General features: G+C 45.6%; 1 protein-coding gene and 1 pseudogene across 3 annotated transcripts in view; both read right to left on the reverse strand.

Annotated features, from left to right (window-relative positions):
- The window catches only part of LRP2 (LDL receptor related protein 2), a 98,474-nt gene that overhangs the window by 63,878 nt on the left and 11,960 nt on the right, over nt 1–22,636 (reverse strand). For all 3 annotated transcript variants that reach the window (XR_013587442.1, XR_013587443.1, XM_078606807.1), the window contains exons 4-26: nt 20,787–20,903; nt 19,472–19,582; nt 17,872–17,985; nt 17,506–17,622; nt 16,744–16,887; nt 16,407–16,523; nt 16,003–16,131; nt 15,282–15,451; nt 13,562–13,785; nt 12,468–12,674; nt 11,660–11,862; nt 8,809–8,949; nt 8,129–8,332; nt 7,576–7,768; nt 6,956–7,090; nt 6,699–6,829; nt 6,437–6,574; nt 5,571–5,852; nt 4,121–4,363; nt 3,110–3,229; nt 2,048–2,164; nt 1,392–1,772; nt 250–498 (exon numbers count right to left, since the gene is read on the reverse strand). Coding sequence is in view for 1 of the 3 variants with exons in the window: in XM_078606807.1 (XP_078462933.1) it covers nt 250–498; nt 1,392–1,772; nt 2,048–2,164; nt 3,110–3,229; nt 4,121–4,363; nt 5,571–5,852; nt 6,437–6,574; nt 6,699–6,829; nt 6,956–7,090; nt 7,576–7,768; nt 8,129–8,332; nt 8,809–8,949; nt 11,660–11,862; nt 12,468–12,674; nt 13,562–13,785; nt 15,282–15,451; nt 16,003–16,131; nt 16,407–16,523; nt 16,744–16,887; nt 17,506–17,622; nt 17,872–17,985; nt 19,472–19,582; nt 20,787–20,903 (3,987 nt within the window). In the remaining 2 variants the exon portion in view is untranslated. The remainder of the gene's footprint in view (nt 1–249; nt 499–1,391; nt 1,773–2,047; nt 2,165–3,109; nt 3,230–4,120; nt 4,364–5,570; nt 5,853–6,436; nt 6,575–6,698; nt 6,830–6,955; nt 7,091–7,575; nt 7,769–8,128; nt 8,333–8,808; nt 8,950–11,659; nt 11,863–12,467; nt 12,675–13,561; nt 13,786–15,281; nt 15,452–16,002; nt 16,132–16,406; nt 16,524–16,743; nt 16,888–17,505; nt 17,623–17,871; nt 17,986–19,471; nt 19,583–20,786; nt 20,904–22,636) is intronic.
- Nucleotides 6,228–6,346, reverse strand: LOC144733720 (5S ribosomal RNA; annotated as a pseudogene).

Here is a 22,636-nt window from a genome sequence, read left to right on the forward strand (position 1 = left end):
TAAAAAGCCTGTCCACCCACCAGTCTAAATGGGTACACCACTGAGTTTATCAGCAGGATGTGAGTGGTGTGGTAAAGTGTGGATACTTCCACCTCTTCCAAGACATCTTGCCAGCATGGAAGTGTCGGCATGAGCAAGCAATTGCAGGGCTGCATCTTAGCCAATTGGGTGTAATCAAATTTTGACAACGATAATAATATGATCGTGAAAGCGTGGCCTCTTCCTCTGGCTCGGACAGCAGCGCCCCACCATTAGCCTTGCACGTGCGGCGGTCGGATTCCATCGTGTAGCCCAGGTCGCAGTGGCAGCGAAAGGAGCCGTGCTCGTTGACGCACTGCTGGCTGCAGGTGCCCGGGGGCTGGCATTCGTCCACGTCGGCGCAGTTCTTAGTGTCGTCGAGGAGCTGGAAGCCGGGAGGGCAGGTGCACTGGGCGCCAAACGGTCCCTGGGCGCAGCCGTGCGAGCAGCCGCCATTGTTCACAGAGCAGTCGTGCTCATCTGCCAGGCAAAGGGGGAACGTTTGTAACACGGCCGGTTGAGAATACAAAACGGATGAGAGCTTGTTTAAAGGACTTTGTTTTGGGAATGTTATCGATGTGCTAACGTGATGCACTGGCGTACAGTGCATCCGACAGTGAAGTGACAAGTTATTTTAAATGAGTTGTTTTTAAATGTTATTGGAAATAAAATGGCGACTTTTTTGGCAGTTTGGTTACCAATGACTGCGCAAAAAAAAACCACGTATTTAGTTTAATCTTGATTTGAAACTTTCATGACTGCAGGAATCCATACTCTTCTGTTCTTCGGTAAAGTCACGTAGGTAGAAAAATGAAAATATTTTATTTTATTATTTTTCTACCTACGTGACTTTACCAAAAGAACCAAGGAGTATTTAGTTTAATGTTTCATTTATTTGTCTACGTTCCAGCTCAGAAATAAAAAACAACCCATTGCTTTCACTGTCACTGTGACAGATATTTCTCTCATATAGCAGGGAATGTCAGAAAGGGCACCCCTTGTGGTGTGTGGGTTAAAACAAATCAACTGAAGAAACAGTATCTCAGAATAAGTGTTGTGCAGTCAACTACTGTGGTCTGTTCCGTAACAAATGGGAAAAGACACAAAAGATAAGCATTATTTACTAATTCGTGAATGAATCCTCAAGAGGGTAAAGTTAAAACGTTGACCATCCTCTATTTTGCTTTACTGGGCAGATAACATTGCAATGTATGAATACGACATTAAAATAAAAATCAGCCAATCTGTGCATTCTTTACATTCACACTACCAAAGCACCGTCATAACATGTAAACCCGCAGAATTTTGAAACGTCCACATTTCTGCAGCGAAGGCGCGAGCCTGAACACGGGCCCTCCGCACTCGGCACTCACTGCAGTGCGGGGACTCATCGCCGCCATCGGGGCAGTCGAAATCCCCGTCGCAGACCTTGTGCAGATCCACACACACTCGATGGTTGGGGCAAAGCCACTGCGAGGGTGACTGGCAGCGGTAGGACGGCGTGGGGCAGTCGCGCTCGTCCGTGCCGTCACGGCAGTCGTTGTCCCCGTCACAGCGCCACGACTCGGGCACGCAGTTGCCGTTGTCGCAGCGCAGGTGCCCCGCAGCGCAGGTGCGCGGGGGGCAGCCGGAGTGCTCGTCCGACCCGTCATCACAATCCGGGTGCCCGTCACACTCCCAGCCAGCCGGGATGCACAGCCCATCCGACTGGCACTGGAACTCGTCGTTGTGGCACAGGCCGGGTGCACGTGTGGCTGAGCCCACGAGGGTGGCGGGCATGGGTGGAGGAGAGAGTGGTTAGCAGTGGGTCTCAGCTTCATGGCAGGTAGCCCTGCATTTCAACCACGCTCATACATCATGTTGATGATGACAACGACGATGCTTTGGCCACGATCACGATCGGGGTTATTACACGAATTTTTTCATTTTGTGTCCTTTTGTACTTGTTGTGCTTTATCTTATTAAAACATTTTCGTCAAAATAAAGGTGTAATGCATGTCAACAAATACAACCAAGGAAAATCACTTACGACAGCCGACTTCATCTGAACGATCCCGACAGTCAAGGGCTCCATCGCAGCGGTAGTAAGTGGAGATGCACTGGTCTCCACTAGAGCACGAGAACTGGTATGATGTGCAATTGAAGACTGTAAAAACATCAAATTATCAGTGAAAGCATCACTCGGGAACTCTCAAACAATGCACGGATACATCTGTAGTGGATCAACAGCTGACATATACAGTAGGTTAATCAGTTTAACACATAGGCTTTCACGACCAATATCATCCATAAGAGGTTTTTTTAGGGTTAGATCGTGTAAATATATAAATGTGTGGTTAAGATACACTAACGAATTTCTAAATCATCTCAACTAGCAAAACCCATCCATCTAGTTCACCATGGAAGTGAAAGCTGACAGAACTCTGCCATTTCTGGATATTCTGCTCGGACGGGGTCCAAATAGAAAAATAACACACAGCGTTTACCGTTAGAAAAAGTATATTGACGCCTATCTGAATGCAGAGTCACACGATCACCCCGCACAAAAATCTACTCTTATCAAGACGCTCATTCATTGAGCTAAGAAAGTTTCAGATGGTGACAGTCTGAGAAGCAAAATTCAACATGTTAAAGAAGCGCTGCAAATGAACGGTTATAATGATGCACAAATCAAGAGGGCATTGAATGCCAAAACCAACTAAAATAACACGAGCATTGAAACTGCTCAAGTAATTAAAACGATCAAAATACCGTACAACAACTAGCTTCATCAGGCTACCGCCTGATGAAGCTAGTTGTAATTACTGGCGAAACTTCGTACTCAGATTGTAAATGTTGTGGCTTGGCTCTCCAACACACCGGTGTGCTGTACTAGTGACGAATTGGCACGTTCTGTTTACGTGACAACCCTTACTCGTTGGCTGCGTCGGGTGGTGGCGGGTTTTAACGACACTCTTATATATTTACGCGATCTAACCCAAAGAAACCTCTATTATAGGTGACATATATCTACGTACTGCAGTCCTAATTCATGCCACATTTATTGTTTTACGTAAGCAGCAACACTGGATATTAAAGAAAAGGTCCTCACCACATCCTCTCTCATCGGCACCATCAACACAGTCCGAGTCCCCATCACACACGTACGCGTTGTCGATGCATCTGTGATCAGGGCACTGGAACTGCATTGGATGACAGGTTCCAGACATATCTGGGAATACAGAGGACGCAGTCAAACTTGGTGGCATTTATCTCAATCAGAGCAGAAATGTGCATAATATTTTGAATGTGCCTACTTGGTAAATGTGTTCTGTAATAAAGTTGAAAGAATGCAGTAACATTTTGATATTTCATTAGGTTCCAAATATGGCTCACAGACCAGTTTTTAATATGGCAATAAATTATAATTGCAGCGAAGTTCATCCTAATATGTGTACGTATTAGTTATGAATAAATGCATCACTTAAAACTAATTCTTACACTTATGATACCTTGATTTAATCATCTCCATACCTGTCAACCCATACGGTTTACCCGTATTCTTGTACAGGAAATTGAGTTTCAGGTCCATGCGGCGTACAGCCGTTGCAATAGGGGAAACAACATTTTGTTGTTTATTTATTTGTGTTTCTACCTTGCGATGGGACTTTGTAGGATGAACGTTGAGATTTAGGGCACGGGGTGACCAATAAGGTCTGAATTGGTCTGTAATAAAGTAGCCATTGATAAGGGGTTGACAGGTATGCATGTCTGTGCATATCAGTTATTTAGAATACATATATATCATAAACGACTTATTATGCGCTGTCAAATTTAGGCTAGTGTACACAAGAGACATGAATTCATGAACCCCATATCATGGCAATTTATTACAATCACCGGAAAGATGAATCGTTAAACGTCTGACGAGTATGCACATAGAGTGCAAAGTCGCATATCCGACTCACTGAGGACCGAGGTATAGGCGGATAAGTGAACATCTATAGAAATGTGAAAAGGTTAGATTTGTTAAAAAATCTGTAGGAGGTAACCTTAACACTGTGCACAAATAATACAAGGGCGAATATCTATTTCCATCGCTTCAACATAGCAAATGCCTCACCACATCCACGCTCGTCCGAACCATCCCCGCAGTCATTGTCGGTGTCGCAGATCCAATAGCGAGGGATGCATCTGTTTCCCGAGGCGCAGGTAAACTGATCGGCCCGGCAGGTGGTGGCGAGACGCGTGGGACAGCTTTGCTCATCGCTGTGATCTCCACAGTCATCCTCGCCATCACAGCGCCAGTCGATCGGGATGCAGCGCCGGTTGGTGCACGTAAACGCGAAAGGGGAGCATGTCACGTCTGAAATGAAAAGAATTGACATTGCACTTAATTGTAAAAGTACACACGAAATCCCCCCCCCCCCCCGCGCTACGCTTAACTCCAATGAAACAAGTGATTTCCCTTCGTGGCAAATGTTCACTTCAGTAAAAAATTGCATCAAGAAAAAATGAATTGAGCGCAGACGTGTTGATGGCTTGCACAGCATGTGATTCGAGAGTCATGCCGCCTCACAGCAAGCAGTCCAAACCGCAAACACATGGGAGACATGCACAGCACAACCATGAACACCTGCAGAATGGTATCATCTTATTGTTGCACACTCGAAATGAAGGACGTGGGCAGGTGCTCCAAATCGAGGGCAAACACATTTATTGTGGTAAATCTGTAAAATGCAACAGCACGTGGTATCACACACAGCAATCTTCAACCGAGTCGCCATTAACCACGTGACTGGTGTACAAGTCTGGTTAATAAATAACCCTGCCAGCCACCCACAAGCCCAACTCAGTTTTTGCTGGTGTACACACGTGCATTGATGTACGGCACAGCACATAAGGACTTTCACAAAACCACACTTTACTCCCTTGCTGCACGAGGAAATCATTAAAAGAGTGGTCCATTCCAAATGTGCCACACTATTATTCTTTGCCCTTCAAACATTGATGGGACATGTTTGTGTTATTGCAATTGGCTGTGGGTGACATTACTAGAACTGCATTCTATTAGGTGGGGTAAAGCCAGATTTTACCGATGAATGGGGCAGTTTGCACTAAGGTGGAGTTTGGAACACACATCAGAGAGCTACACAGCACAAGAGTATGTATGACTGCATGTTGAACTTTTTTGCACCGATAGGCGAGCAGTAGCATAGTGGTTAACGTGCTGCACTACGAACCTGGCGACCCGAGTTCAATTTCTGCTCAAGGCCGACAACAGGGATGATTATCTGAACCGATCCTGGGCCTCCCCTAGGTCGACTCAGCCTCAAATGAGTACCTAGTGCGATATGTAAACATCGCCAGGTGTCGTGCTGGCCACCCACGCCCTTCATGTGCTGTTCCGGCCTTCATAAGTGCTCGACAGCACTTTCCCAAAAAGTTACGCAGCCTTTGACTGTACAATCTTCATGCTTTAACGGCATTTCACAACAAATTCGTGACGGGAGAACGTTAAATACACACACGGGTTCAAGTGGCGGCATGCGTGGCAGCAGAAGTCAACTCACTGCCAGTTCCGCATCCACGCTCGTCGCTGCCGTCGTAGCAGTCGTCGTGGCCGTCGCACAGGAAGAGGCGAGGGACGCAGCGGCCGTTGGCGCAGGCGAAGAATTCGGCGGAGGAGCACTGCGGCGTGGGGGGCTCCAAGGGGTTGTCCGCGCACATTCGCCCGTCCTCGGCGAGACGCTTGCCGTATGGACAGCCGCACACGCGCGCACCACTCGGGGCCGGGAAGCAGAAGTGGGTGCAGTCGCCGTTGGGATTCGCTGGCCGGTTGCAAGCATTGCTGCCTTTAAAGAGCAGAGTTATTACGACGTTACGAATGGTAAGTGGCATGGCGGAGTAAATTAGCACAGAGCCCGTGGATATGTACTTCCTTGGATAGGAAGCGGCAAGGGGACACATGTTATCAGAAATCCGAAGAGAAGTGTGGATTTACTTTTGACCTTTATGTTTCTTGATTAGTGTTCTTTTAAATTAAGTAAAGGCTCCTTGAGAATATTGCATTGAGATGTTTGGCCAATTCCATTCATGAGTCTTTGGCACGTGGGAGAAAACCTGCCTGGAGAAGAAAACCCATATATACGAGAGGGTATCATGTAAAAGTATATACAGATTCAATAATCCATTGATGTACTGTCATCTCCTCGCCGCTTCGCAGCGCGGGCCTACAATGCCTGGTATTCCCAAGCCATTTCCCATATCAGTACTAATCAGGCTACACTCTTCTTAGCTTTTGAGATCCGATGAGATCATGTGTATTCAGAGTTATTTGTTCGTAGCCAACGTCGTTACATTATTCTCAATATATGTATTTAAAAACATCTATATTGGCACAATCTGAGCATGTGTCTCGTGACTCTGCAGTGCTTACCTGTCTGTATGTCTGTGTCATAGACTTTCACATTCGTCAGATATTGAATGCCTTGGCGGATGATTACTGCCTCCCCACCGTCCATCTTCCGCACACGCACAATTGAATTCAGTCGCCAGTCCGAGAAATAGGCAAATCCTGCACAGTGTCAGTTCGGATGAGGGCATAGGAAGAAGAGGTTATGAGGCGAGAAGTATAAAGAACCCTTGCTACAACAAGTTAATTGTGGCTCAGAAGGCCTAGTGACTGGTGAACCACATACCTCCGTGAATGGAGATGCTAAATGGATGAGCGAGATGACTAATACGATCCAGCCGTTGTCGGTTCTGTCCATTGAAGTTGCTAAATTCGATGCGGTCAAAAAATGCGTCCACCCAATACAACTTGGGGTTCCTGCAAGAGAAACACATGGCTTTACTTAAGGAGTTTGTCAATGAGCTGTTGGCTGTTCAGAGTGGCCATTCACAATTTGAAATCTCTGCAGAGAAAATTAATGCTCATTACTGATATCTGTCTCACCAGGGGCTCTGCCAGTCGATGGCCAGGCCATTGGGCCAGCCTAGGGTGGTGTTGACAATCGGGGTGGCATGAGAACCATCGCACCAGGCTCGCACAATCTTGGCTGGCCGGTTCCAGTCACTGTAGAAAATGTACCTGGAAAAAATAGGGCGTTCCACATCACCACAAACATGAAATATTACTTTTATTGTAAAAATCTTTATGAAAAACACATTTTCACATATCTATGGGACCTTTAACCAGTATGAGAAATTATGAAAAAATAAGAATAGGCTATAAAACATGAGGTATTAAGGTGTTCAAACACCAAATAGGCGTATTGCAAGGCATCAAGTCTGCATTAGTCACACATACTTGTGGCAAAACACGAAAACAAAGATGCTCTGATAATATATGCATTGTCTTTGAAATCGATTGGCCTTCACTAAAGACGTCCTTCTTTATAGCCTTATCTCACCAGTGTTAAACCAGAGAAACGTCAAAAAGCGTCTAAACCATTATCCCATGTAAACATTTACGTGCGACAATAAATGATGGGCATTACAAACATATAACTGGAACTATCCGTCTGAAATTCTTCTGTCTCTCTAAACGGCGCATGGTGGGCGGGCAGTGCTGACCCCTGCAGTGGGTGCACGACAATGGAGCGCGGGTTCTGCAGGTTCGCGAGGACGTTGCGACGGGATTGGTCGACGAGCCGCATGGCAGTGACCACCCGGCTGTGCGTGTCGGTCCAGTACAGGTTCTTAGAGATCCAGTCGTAGGCCAGGGATTCCACAGACGAGACATCGCGCGACGTCAAGTTCACCCTCCCTGAGCGAGAAGAGTTGACGGACTCATGAGGTGTGTAACACAAACGCCAATGTGTTACCTGGTGTGAATTAGTCTATTCGTGTTTGTTTGAATAGGTATGCCGATGATCACATCCTTCAAACGCAATACTCGTTTTAAGGATAATTTTCTTTAAGTGTATAACAATAGATAGCATTCATGTAAATGTAAAAAAAACCGTTTTTAAATGATGTCCAAATACTTTGAGAATATAGTATGCTCTATTTAGCCACAAATCAGCACAGGATGAGATATAAATGCAGAAGAATATCCTACAGACCGCAGCCAATTGTGGCCGCGCGACATGGAAGAGGTCGAGGGAAAGAAACCCATCGTGCTGACCGGTGCCGTCGAGATTTTGCTGGAATATTTTCCCCTGAAATGCATCGGAGACGATCACTCGCTGTGAGGCGGCATCGAAATCGATCCCGACAAAGGTCACACGGCTGCCCGTGACGGGGAGGATGACGTCCTCTTGCTGGGACTGGTTTAGAGGGATGCCCCGCACAGATGTCATCGCGGAAAACAGTAGAAACTTGGTGACAGCTGTAACAGAATGCACAATAACAGTTATTGTCATCATAATGATCAATTTCAATGTTCAATGATCATCATCACCATCAATTAGTCGCCTGCCTTGGTTAAGCCAAGCAGAATCTCTTATATATTGGTTTAGAGACATTTTACTTAATCAAGCATTTTGGGACAAACATGAACACTTGCAAATTGCAATAGTTTTTACACATCTATTAACAAGTAGTTCAGAGCAGAATATAAACAAAAAACGTAATAAATTGAAAAATTACACGAACGTAGAAGAGTGTAGAAAGTGAACCTATGGACAATTGCCAGTATTGTTTAATCAACTACAATCCCCCAACAAAAAAATATATATTCCTCTTTCATGTCTGCCTTGCAGGAAGTACGGAACTTTAGCCACTGCAAAAGTGAGGCCTGGCCTCACATCTGACACCCAAAGTGTAAATCCCAAACATGGCCACGGGGGACGAGCCGTGGCTTACGGAAGCAGTGGAGGCCATCGGGCTGCAGGTCGAAGCCCACGCGGCATTTGCAGCGATAGCCGAGGCCCACGTTGTCCGTCCGGTGGCTGAGCACGCAGATCTGCTCACAGCCACCGTTATTCGGCCCGCACGGATTCCGCACTGCACAGTGCCACGGACACGAGACACACACACAACGATCCCCACACGCCTCCGTTAGCTCAGAACTGGTTTCACTTTTTTTCTATTAGGGGCCGTCCATAAATGACGTCACGCGATTTTGGACAATTTTTGACCCCCCCCCCCCTTCGTCACACGACGTCACAAAAAGTCAGACCCCCCCTCAAGTATGACGTCAAAAGCTTTGCCCCCCCCCCCCAAAAAAAAAATATAAAACATGCTTTAAATCGCTTTAAACTATTGTCATTGTAGTGTGTATTTAATGTGGTGCTACACTCTGATATTGTAGGAGAAAACATTTATTTAAAAGTATAATTAATTAAGAAAAACGTGTTGTCTATATTTATTTAAAGTTGCGCATTTTGATGTGACGTCACATTTCTCAAACCCCCCCCCCCCCTCGTCACACATCGTCACAAATGTCTGACCCGCCTCCCCCCTCCCAGGTGCGTGACGTCATTTATGGACGGCCCCTTATGGCCTTTATCAGAACCAAACGAACAGTAACACCATTTAAATTACACATTTTAGTCATTTATTAATTCACTGCTAAACGAAGGTGTCGACATCTGTGGAAGTTTTTGGGGGTTCATTGACCGTATTCCACCGTCGTGGTTTCTGTGGAGCTGCAAAGGAAGCGGTGGCCGAGAACCAGTAAAGATATCACTCCCCCCTGCCGTTAGCCGTGGCCGAGAATTGAATTAAGGTCATTGGGTTCACAGCGCAGAACCATAATCCCTTTGCCATGCTCATCTCCTTATATTAAATACCGGTGAAGTATTGGAAAATGACGGCAGGAAACTCCTTGACGGGAACACACTTCTTTTATTAAATCTTGACTTGTAACAATACAACGCGTGGCCTCTCTTCTTCACACCCCACTTCTCTTGACTCAGGATTCTGTGCTGCCGGCTCTCTGTGCCTCGTGTAGACTCCGCGCCTCGGCTACACTCCTCTCTCGCCTCGTGTAGACTCTGCGCCTCTGCTACACTCTCCTCTCTCGCCTCGTGTAGACTTTGCCTCTCTCTCGCTGGCTACACCGTATGCATACTCGGCTCGTGCAGACCGTTCTCTCTCGCCGGCTACACCGTATGCATACTCGGCTCGTGCAGACCGTTCTCTCTCGCTGGCTACACCGTATGCATACTCGGCTCGTGCAGACCGTTCTCTCTCGCTGGCTACACCGTATGCATACTCGGCTCGTGCAGACCGTTCTATCTCGCTGGCTACACACTATACATTACTCAGCTCGTGTAGACCTTTCTATCTCGCTGGCTACACACTATACATTGCTCAGCTCGTGTAGACCTTTCTATCTCGCTGGCTACACACTATACATTACTCAGCTCGTGTAGACCTTTCTATCTCGCTGGCTACACACTATACATTACTCAGCTCGTGTAGACCGTTCTATCTCGCTGGCTACACACTATACCTTACTCTCTTCTACTCTCCATTACTCTCCTCTCCGGGCTCTATCTCTACACCTTCGTCTTCATTCTTAGATGGTTCCACTTCTGCCCCTTGCTCCTCTGTGCATCACCTTATATACCCCTTCTCCCCGGGAGACGGAGCGGATGCGGACCTCAACGTCGGCACCGCTCCTCCGTTACCCAATCCCCACGCGCTATCCCCACGATCCGGTTCCGCTCAGCGCGTGTTTCCACTCTCCGACCAATCACACCGCGCTGCTACCCGATCACTCCCTCTGGGCGCGTCACCGGCACACAGCCAATCAGCAGCACTACCCCCACCCGCGCACTGACGCCTGCTCCTCCCCGTCAGCGCGCGTCACCACACACACACCCGTACATACGCGCTGGCACACGACATATACACCCAGCGCGTATCACCACTACACCGGTACATATCAACTAACATTGTCGATTTGGATATAGGTGTGTTTGTTCCTTGTATCCACATAACATGGTCTAACGTACATTTGAATTTAAATTCTATGCTATTTAATAAACGTATTCACAGCTGAAGTTATTACCTTTTTTAAAGTCACATGTCATTACAGGTATTCTAGATTTGAAGCTTTCGTGACTGCAAGGAATCATCTTCTTAGGTTCTTTCGGTAAAGCCACGCAGAAAGTAAAATAAAATAAAAACAAAAATCACGACGTTTCGGAGGCAACACAAGTCTCCGTCATCAGGTGGGACCGTCACAGCCAGATTAGCTGATACAGCTTTACCGAAAGAACCTAAGAAGATCATTACAGGTAGATATGGATGTGCGCGCCTGTGATCCAGCGCTAGAGGTAAGAGTTAGTGGATTTCACAGATTTGTGAAACTCCAAAACTCGCTGGGATGTGAGATGGCCAGGCAATGGCAGCACGTAAAATGGATTTTTAAATCCATTTGTGTGGAGCTTAGAATGTTATCCCCCTCTCGAAAAGCGTGAGATTTCTCCAGGTACTCCGATTTCCTCCGACGTGCCCATAAATAATGGAATTGGCAAAATATCCCGATGCAGTGACCTTTTGAAAGATAAATTTGAGAACTCGGTGGAGGCTTTCCTCTTTAAAGTGAACCATCAAAAATGGTCAAATTTTTTTTTTATATGCGATTGCCTTCATACAATTCCAATTTTCATTCATGTAGTAGTCAAACATAACTGCATCTGAAGACGCTGCATTTGAGATGAACAGACTTCTAGGCAGAAGCCACCACCATACGCATACATACCCTGGGGCTGGCGCAGAGAGTGGTGGACGATGACCCCATAAGGCCGAATATTGGAGCGGTGCACCACTTGGAGGTCACTCCCGTTGAAGACATTGACGCGAGTCACCTCCATGCGCGTCCAGTCCGTGAAGTAGACGTAATGCTCAAATGTGGTGATGTCAAACGGGTGTGGAACATTCGCACCGCCGCTCAGGAGCGTTTTCCTGTGAGTGAGCGAGAGGGTGACTCGATGATGATGATGTAACAACGCGAATTGAGAGCCACGCTCGTTATCTCACAGGCCTCGCAAATTTAAATTTTCACGGTTAAAAAAATTATGGAAAGGGCAACTTATGAACCAGAAACAATTTATAATTAAAATATAATTAAGAAAGGATGATGTAGTTATAACATAATTATTCACAAATTAAAAAACGACCCAATAAAAAAAAAACATCTCATTTCATGCAGAAACAGTGTTCAGTATTACTAGTCGGGTTGCCACCTCTCCTAGGTTTCCAAAAATCGTCCTCTCTTGGGGATAACTACTTGGGAAATCCACAAGTTTTCCAGGTACAATGCAGTGCAACTTTTTTTGTCATTTGTGTGATAATTATAATGCACCACGCATGACAACGTATTTACCATTACAGTAGTTTTTCTCTGTTCCTGTAACGAGACCCCCCACCCCTCCCATTATATTCCCTGGTTTTTATATCAAACCTCAGAAGTGGCAACCCTAATTACCAGTCATCCCAGAGAACCGAGCACCAGTTCGGCTCAACACCTCTGTGGCTTAAAAACGCTCTCAACAGGAGAGGCGTCGCACCTGTTCAGGCCGTCGTAGGTGACACTCTCGATGTAGTCGAAGCGGTTGTCCACCCAGAAGACGCGCTGCAGCACGAAGTCGAGCGTGATGCCGGCCGGCCAGCCCAGCTTGGTGCGCACAAGGGCCAAGCGGTTGGTGCCGTCCATGTACGCTCGCTCCAACCGAGGGTTGCCCGACACGTCGTCCCAGTCTGAGAAAAACATGTACCTGTGCACACAGGTGTGTGTATGTATGTGTATGCAGAGTGGGGAGAGGTGGTGTAGCGGTTAGCGCGCCGCACTACGAACCTGGCCACCCGAGTTCGATTCCCGCTCACGCGGTTAACACCAGTAACGATTATCTGAATCGGTTCTGGGCCTCCCCTAGGTCGCCTCAGCCTCAAATTAGTACCTGGTGTGGTACGTAAACATCGCCACTAGGGAGACAAAGGCAGCCAAGCGTGGTGCTGGCCAACCACCCCCTCGTGTGCCATGTCGGCCTATATAGGTGCTCGCTAACAGCATTTGAGCCAACAGTTTGTTAAGGCTATACGGGGGATCTTTGTCTTTGCAGAGTGAGGAGTGGTGACCCGATGGTTATAATGCCCTTCTCTATGATCAGAGCCACCTGGGTTCGATGCGCAGCTACGGACATCACCAGTGACGAGCAGAATCTCAACCTGTTTATGGTTGACGCGGCCTCAAATGAGGAACACGGCGCAATGCATAAACATTGCCGCTGGGGAGACAAAGGTGGACAGGTGTGGTGTTGGCCAAAGCAAAAGGTATACTGGATGTGGTGTTATAGGGTGGAGAAATATTTGTAGCTTGCAGACCTGGCTAGACCCTACGGAAATTGAGTTCTTTATACAAGAGATATTCATCTTTAGTGAACTTAGATATAATCTCAGCCAATCCTTGTTCAATTCCTGGTCATGCATATTAATGGTAAATATATATTAGCACCTCCCATTGAAAGTTATTTCATTGGTCATTCATATTCAGATCAGGTGGTGATCATCGAGTTTATTTTGCATAGCTCATGCGGACATTCATGCTGAGCGATGACAACACAAGGGGAGAGCATCATCATCGTCATCCGGCGACGTATCTCACCCGACGGTCGGGTCGAGAGCGATGCCCCGGGGTCTCCCCAGATTCTCAGCGATGAGCGTTAGTCGGTTCGCTCCGTTCAGGTCAGTCACGTCGATACGGTCCACCGAGCTCTCCACAATGTACAGCTTGTTGCTAATCCAGTCCACGGCCAAGTTCTCGGGCATGTCCAGGGCCACTGACAGCACCGTCTCCACTGCCAATGTGTCCATGTTTACCGAAAGTACCTGTTGCATAGCATAGACGTGACTTTAAAAGAGGAGGGGGGGGAGACTTTGCTGTGCAGGATGTACACGTACAGCCCCCTGTGTCAAGGAGGGTATCCCCACACCCGCTTGGGCCATCGGGATTATTTGACCACACTTCACCACGCTGCACAGCGCTGGTTTGGTGATGGCACACAGACGGTGGGAGCGTGGCAGTGCAGCAAACAGGAGCTTTTTATGCACTGCTCTTCGTTTATCAAAAGGTAGGCCACTGTCTATGGCACCTGCTGTTGCATGATGGTTGCCCCTCTAAGCACGAGCTGGGCTCTATCCTGCTTAGTTTCCGAGATCTGATGAAATGCCGTGTTTTGGTCATATGTGCTGCACAGTTTATCATGATTAATTTCACTGTTAATAGTACTTGTTAGCCTTTGAATTTATCATAATTTAGCTAAAGGAGACAGCAAACAAAATATCAAAAGGTTACTGGAATCTGTGGCAATTATGGCTCAGGTGCACACTTTCGGGAACATCTATGAAGGTATTGGTGTGAAACACACACTTGGCAGTAGATGTCATGATTCGATCGAATAATCTATCACTTTTTTGACATTGTGATTGTGATGAACTGGTGGCTGCAGAGGTCAAGTGAACCCATCACATATAACACATTAAACAAATAATATTCTTAAGTACAATATACAATTCTACGTATTAATCATGTGCTGAATGTACGTATATATGTTGAACTTCTTTCACACATTACATAACAAACCGGGCGAATCGGAGGTAAATAATCAATACGAATATATTAATTAAATATAATTCCCTGCTCTTAATCAACAGTTAACCCACACACTGAACTCATCATCATAGCTATTTGCTTGAAATTGCAGCCAAGTCCTGGTGTTATCACATGACCCAAACAGTTCCTCAGGTGTTTTATTCGGGGCACTGCATTGGACAGTGTTCAAATGTTTTCCCTGGCTCTTCCACATTTACATTGTGATCATTCCTGAGCCTCCACTTATTCACATTGCCACCAGCCTTTGCCTCCTCGGCTCTCACTAATCTCTTCGAGTACATCAGTGTTTTAATTTGAAGGCTTGAAGGCAGTACCTGGTGGGAGTTGTTCATAAAGGAACCAGGTTCCTCAAGGCAATCGGGATTTCCTGCCATTGTGCTGTATGGCTTCTGAATTAGCTTCCAAGAGCTCCCAACGCTCGGAGCGAATCGTAGGACATCATGCCGAATAACCCATGGTACTTAAAAAAGGTCACCCAATCTTGAAGTGGCCAGGTGGCTCGGAGGTCAGAGCTTTGCTGAGATTCTGGATTTCAATCGGGTTCTGAATTTGTGGTGAGTTGATGTTCTCACTCCATTTACCAATGAGTCCGCAGAAAGAAAACTATCGCCTTCAATTTGGTTTTGCGCTTTAAAAAACATAGTACATCACATCATAAAGCTATTGTTACGCTACACCTTTCACAGTATTATTTTGGATGCGCTGAACGAACCTTGTTTTGCATGGTGTCAGTCCAGAAGACGCGGCGGAGGATGTAGTGGTAGTCAACACCGACGGCCACTCCGCGGTTCTGCGAAGGCACCAGCACACGGACGGTGCGGCCCTGCAGGTCGCTGATCATGAGGTCCTTTCCGTTGGAGAAGAGGAGCGACGCAACGCCACCTTCGTCAACACAAGAGCAACGGCGTGAGTGGTGCTGCTACCCCAGGCCTTTAAAACATTTGAACACTGTGCCGTGACACCCAAAGGACAATCAGGATAATATTTGTGGGAAATTAGAAAAACGTTTAAAAACTACATGTACACACCAAAAACAACATAATATGTACGCACTTTTTATTGTTTTAAAAGTTAAATTACAAGTATGTAACCACATATCAAGTAATTGATTACAAGTGAGTATTATGCTCATGATACATACATCAAATCATATGGTGTGAAAATCAATTACAGTACAAATTATTTAAAAAAATGGATGAAAATTATCTACCAATGTTACATTCAGGTGAACTGAGCAAACATATGATAGAGGTAAGAAAATATATGAAACAATAAAAACCAGACAATAAAACTTAGACAAAAAATGTGATTCTTGAATCTCATAGTGACCTCGAATCGTCACAACTTCATCGATCTCTAATGGGATGGGGTGAACTGCAACATGTCGACTAAGCAACAACGCAGCGGGTTTGTTTCACAGGAAACAGACTCACTGGCCACGTCAGCACGGCAGTGCTTGTTGTATTCCAGTGAGTAACCAGGGCTGCATTGGCACGTGTGTCCTGCCGGGCGGTTCTCGCAGAACTGGTCGCACACTCCCCACATCTTGCAGTCGTCAAAATCTACAGGGGTCATGCAAAGAATTGAAATTGACGGTCACAAAAACAAAGAGGACTCCAATCACAAACTCTGAGCAGTAAAAAAAAAACAGCCAAGTAGTTTACATCCAGAGGTACATTTCTCATTTAATTATTTCTGAGCCCCCCCCGCCCCCCGCCCAACATCCTTGCAACCCGCACCGCCCCCCCCTTTAGCCGCTCCCCTCCTCGACGGCCAACCCAGCTAAAACGATGGCCCGGGTATAGCACGGAAAAATGTTGTCTTCTTGTGTGCTCACCCATGCAGGTGATGCTGTTGTTTGAGACGACGAAGCTGGGCGGGCAGTAGCAGGCGCCCCCCGCGGGCGAAGCGTGGCAGCGATATTCACAACTCAGGGCTCCACAATTCTCGATAGCTGCAATGTGTAAAGGTCAGAAAGTTATTATCATAACATTCTGCAGTACTGTAAGGCATGTCAAATGAGGTACGAAACAAAGTATTTCGTTTTTTTTCCACTCCCAAATGAGAGAGAGGATTCACAACAACCAATGTTTGCCCTTTTTGTTAACAGAAAACAGTGACATTGACACTTCTACTTCTTCTTCTGAAAGGTTTGAATGCGAGGGACTACTCACAGCAGGCGAGTCCAGCAGTGGAGTTGCTCTCATCTGTGCCATGCGGGCAGTCGCGTCTCCCATCACAGACCTTCCTGAAGGGGATGCACGCCCTGCTGCCAGGACATGGCCACTCCTCCGGGTAGCATTCTCTCTCCTCGCTCGCTGCACCCACAGTGAACAACCGATTGTAGCAAGTGTTTCCGTTTTTTTCATGCACGTAAAAAAATTACGAGGTTTTTCGCCTCATTTGATATTTAATGCAATGTGCTGGAAGTGATGTACGGTGCACAAGCTTAAAATCTGAGAATAGGTTGTCCCCTTTTTTCTGACAATAAAACAGGTGTTAAGATGTTAAAACACCAAACTGAAACCTTTTACAAGGAATCATGTCTGCATTGACCACAATACTTGTGGTCAGAATGCAAACAAAAAAGTACTCTGATAATATATGCATTGTCTTTGAAACTGATTGGTCCACAACAGAGACAGCTTTCTTTTGAGCCTAGTCTCAAAACGGTGTTAGACCAGAGGACGCCAAGAGGCGTGGTAAGTTAACGTTTTGATTCATACAACACTTCTTACAAATCCGACTCCAACTACGTCACTATTTCCCACCTCTACTCTGATTAGAGCCAAAGCCCAAAATGTTAGCTTACTTTTCACTCATCGGACAGTGTTCATAAAAATGGTGATGCAATTTAAGCATGTGTACAAATGATGGTAGTTTGTATTATTGTTGAATCACACATTAATGTGGAAAGTTTGACATTGGTGGCTCACCACATCCTCTTTCATCACTCCCATCAAAGCAGTCATCGTCTCCATCACACACCCAGCTCTGCAGAATGCAGCGGCCGCTGGCGCAAGTGAACTGGTTACCCTGGCATGTCCCGTAAACTGCCACCAGAGAAAAGCCAAACGTCACCTTTAGATTTGGGTTATATCAGCAAACTCTCCTCATGTGTGTTAAGTGTGCGGTGTGTCATTCAATTGTATGCTTTCAAGTACATTTAATTCACTATTTTCATTTTGGAAGTATATACTCTTTTTTAATGCAATTGACCTGCACAGTAAACAAAAAATCAACAATGTTCCAGGCTATATATAATTCAACGTAGTTAGAAGTGTTCATTGGTAATAGCTCACCACAGCCATTTTCATCACTTCCATCCGTGCAGTCATCAATGTGGTCACAGCGATAGGACTGGGGGACGCATCTTTCATTTGCACACTGGAATTCACCCGCTGGGCATCTTGCGGCTAGAAAAGTCAAAGGCAATTTAACGCTCTGTGGACCAAGTTATTCCAATAAAAATTATATTCATATGTTGCCTAACATTAGCATGTTTACATCACAAGCTACCAATCACTACTGTTCTGGCAGAGTACACTTACATAGCTAATAGTTGGGTATGGTGGCACATGCCTGCAAATCTAACAATGTGGAGTGATCGTTACTGGACCATGGAGATTTGTGATACTTCTGAATCCACAAGCCTGTAAGGTTGTTAAAGGTTGGCAGTACGGCAAGTGGGTTTGTGGACTAATATATGTTGACCATTGAGTGTTATTCTCTCTTATGCATGCATATTATTGAGGTAAGCTGGTTTTCTCCCACGCACAAAAACTCAATAAAGTAACTGGTCAAACAATTAAATCCATCTCCCCCAGACTGCCTTAGGATTTAGTGAAATGTTCCTGGGTAAACACACTGACACCCCTGGTCCGTATCTGCCCCCCCCCTTCTCCTCCCCCTGGAGAAGCTAATGATCCAAACAGTGGCGACCAAATCCTACAAGCTGCAACTCTGCGAATCTCGGTCTCAAACGCACATGCTAAACAAACGTCACTACTTGGATGTTTAGGCTGTAAATGATTAAGCAAGGTGAAGGGATCAATACAATCAATATATTACATAACGTTGTAATTATAGATAGGTGAAGTTCATAACCAAGTAAGATCCCATTGAGTATCTTTGTATAGGGAGACCTGGGATTGGGTTAATCAAAAATGCAAATAACAGCGTATTAACAAGAAAACATGCAGAAAACACCACTTGAAAACATGCAGCATAAGTAATATAAAATCCTAGATCTACAAATGATATTACATAATATGAAACAAAACATGATATGGGTCCCTACAAATTTTTTTACAAAAAAAACATCTTCATAAATGCCAAAGAGTGCTAAATAGCATTATGAAATCTGAATGAGGTGAAAGGAACGCTAAATGTAGAAGTCAGGTCAAATGATGATCTACCACTCGCTGATTCACTTCAGTTAATCGCTCACCAGCGGCGAGTCACCTCCGTATTACTCGTCCATCGCTCCTGCCATGGTTACAATTCACAGGGACTCCGTGAAATAATTCTTCCACCCAAAACAGCCAGTCCGGTCTACCGGATTGACGATTTTGTCTCATCCATGCGATGTTCAAGCACCACACTGCAGGTGAAAACACTTCTGAGCTTCTCGACTTTGAAACCCCACCTCAATCTCTTTCCATAAGTCCTACCAACCTTGCCCATTTCAAGAAACACCTTAACTCGTATCTATTACATCTTAAATAAGGGCTGATTGTTGCTGGCCGCTGGGCATTTTGTGACCTTTGAGCCCCCGTGGTCAGCAAACCGCGATTTCATTCAATACCTTCCTCGCATGTGTGTAGAGGCAGAGGTGTGCGTGTGATTGAATTGGTTTGAGCTCATACAGCGGGTGAAGGGGAGAGTTCGTGCCACACTTACTGCAGTTGGCTTCATCAGACAAGTCCCGGCAGTTGACCACCCCGTCGCACCGCTGCGCTGTGTTGAAGCACGCTCCGTTGGCACAGGTCATCTCCCCGCATGTCGGGTACTCTGCACGCCGGCGTCACATATTCAGCAGACAGCGGTGCATAATTGTGTCCTGCAATGTGTAACCTGTAGCATCCCGAACCCGCTGCGCTCAACCTTCCGTGACCTGCTTTATGGCCGTGTGTGCATGTGGTCGCAGGCAGTTGTTGGAAAAGTGCACAGTTTCTGCATGTTGAGTTGAGCAAGAACATATACCAATGTGTAGTACAACCGGTCCTGGGCCTCCCCTAGGTCGACTCAGTCTCAAATGAGTACCTTGTGCGGTGAGTAAATATCGCCACTGGGAAGACAAAGGCGGCCGGGCATGGTGCTGGCCACCCACCACCTCGTGTGCCGTGCCGGCCTTAGTAACGGCCTGAAAAGTATGTTCAGGCTATACAGGGGATCTTTGTCTTTTGTACAACCATCAAATAATGGTTTATTTGTTTTAGGGCTGTGAAAAAGGATCATGATCATTAACACCAATAATTATTAACAATGCAGATCGCCATAAGATCGTTCATGATTGATTAACAATACATTAGTGACCTTTTGCAAGTGTGGAGTTTTAGCATTATCCGTGATGATGTCGAATACGTGCGATTATTGTTGCAGGTTATGCTTACTGCACTGCTAAGGATCGATGGCACATGCACTGATGTCGACGTGCATAATACATCTCATGTGTCAAGCAAAATATGCATTTTATTTTACTGGATGTATATGTTCCAAAATGTACTAAGCATGATTTTAGCAAATATAAACAATGTCCAAAAGGTATTCTGTAGCAAGCACTAACAGGCTAAAAGTCTTGAGTCTCGTGAGCAAAGGTACTGTTTAATAGGCTACTTCATTCGATGGGACGTTGAGCGTGGTACACTTTAAATTACGTTAAATAAACAGTGACAGAAGCGCAATGCACTTAGAAACCTAGTACAGCATTTCCAGATCAAACGAATTCCCTTCGAGTACACAAGCATGTGCTGAAAGCCCTATGGACATGCCACCGACGCAGGAATTAAAGGACCAAGAGGAAGACCGAGGGTGAGATGGAAAGAGGGAGCGGAACGAGGATGTCGCCGGTGTAGGGGGCGCATTATATAGGTGCATGGCGAAGCAAGATCCGAGCTGCCGAACCCGTGGAGCAATGGGACTTTGGGCTTAGAAGGGGCAAGAGGTGTTTGTGGCCGTGCCGCGCACGCCCCCGTGAGTCGGCTGTGCAGCTCACGGCAGCTCTGCTCGTCGGAGCGGTCATCGCAGTCCTGGAAGTGGTCGCAGCGGAACGCGCTCTGGACGCAGTGTCCAGAAGCGCACGCGAAGTGGCTGCTTGAGCACGTGCTTCCAGCTTCAGTGGGGAGGGCGGAGAGGATCGGTACGAACAATAGAAAGAGTAAACAGTCATTTTCAGGGCAGGGTTATTTAAATGGACATGGGTGTTATACAAATTAACCTTATGGCGGAACCTCGGGGTTCCATAGTACCCCGGTTCTCACACGATGTCCGTGATGCAGTCATTTTTAGTCCGTTGATGGTCGGCGATGCGGCAATCGACTCATCTCGACGAGCTGTACACGATGTCCTATTCAAAGTTGATTTTCGATAACGGATTTTTTTTAATGCTATAATGTTTGGCGTTTCGACATCGCGGAGTAGCACTGATTTCGGATTGATTGGAACCCCAGTCGCGGAGTTAAGTACACCCCTGGAAAAATAGCGTCCCAGAAATATAACATTGAATTGCCTCGGCCATCTTGTATTATTTGGTACCTCGGGGTACCACCATAAGGATCAAATGTAACGTCTAAGCCGCACGTCAATACACTGATGGATGAAGGCCTCCCCATGCCCTATTGGTCATGGGAGCTGTGTGACCACACCTCACCATGCTGGTGGTCAGTTCGGGTTGGTGAAGGTGGTACCCGTGACCAATTGGAATACCACTCGCCACTGATATTAGCCCTGGCCAGGAATCGAACTCGGGTGGCCGTGTTCATAGCACAGCGTGTTAACCGTTGAACCACCACTCCCCACTCCGTTATATAAATGTAGTTGAACGTATAAGTGACATAAGATATTTGTCGAGGCAGTGGCATCCGTGCTTTCCACCCAATCTCTTAACTCCGATAAAACTGCAGCACTTTTTCATTAACGAATCTTATCTACGGTGTTGTCAGCTGGGCTAATGTGCAAATGGTAAGCAGTGAAAATTAAGACTTTGGGGGAGGCATTATGGAGTGATGGTGAAGGAAATAAAGAACATGAGGTCTGACGGCTTTTGGAGCAGTGTTGTTACCAGCGGTGAATAAGCACAAAATAACAGAAAGAACTGCACATAAAATACCTGCAGAGAGACGGTAGTAGGGATGGAGTGGTCGTATGTCTGAGTTATGTGTAGAAAGGTGTCATTAAAAATACCTTCTTGCACTATTAGAGTCTGCAAATGGATGTTTTACACATTTTATCGCATTAAACTAGTATAGCTATGAATTATATATGATAATAAAGTATGCAGCGTTGATAACTAATTAATTATATATAATCTCACCACTGAATTAAATGAGTAATTTGAAATTCATCCTAATAAAGCATCTCCTCTGCACATTAGCTTTTATATAAATTGCATGACATTCTTTGCATATTCTTGGTAGATTTTTTAATTGATGTTATTTCTGTACCCGGCTCAGCTTACCAATAGGCCTCAGTTCTACTCCTGTGATCCATGCATGAGGCTTCACATTGAGAGACTGAGGAGGTAAATGAATTGTAATATTTGTAGGAGTCAGTTGTTATCGTTAGCTCCGATATTAAGAAAATATTAAGAAAAAAAACTCTATAGAATGCCAACCACCAATCTGCATTCACAAATTCACGAATCATTGAAATTTTTCTCCATATAAAAATTCATCATAATCCTTTTTCATTCAGTATTTTTAAAGGCGTTGCAATTACTTTTTTAGACAGAATACTGGCATTAATTCTAGATTTGAAGCTTTCGTGACTGCAAGGATTAATATTCTTAGGTTTTTTCGGTAAAGTCACGTAGGTAAAAATTTTAAATTAATAAAAGTAAAATAAAAC

The sequence above is a fragment of the Lampetra planeri genome, chromosome 2 (assembly GCF_965212315.1).
Source record: "Lampetra planeri chromosome 2, kcLamPlan1.2.h2, whole genome shotgun sequence".
NCBI classification, from domain to species: domain Eukaryota; kingdom Metazoa; phylum Chordata; class Hyperoartia; order Petromyzontiformes; family Petromyzontidae; genus Lampetra; species Lampetra planeri.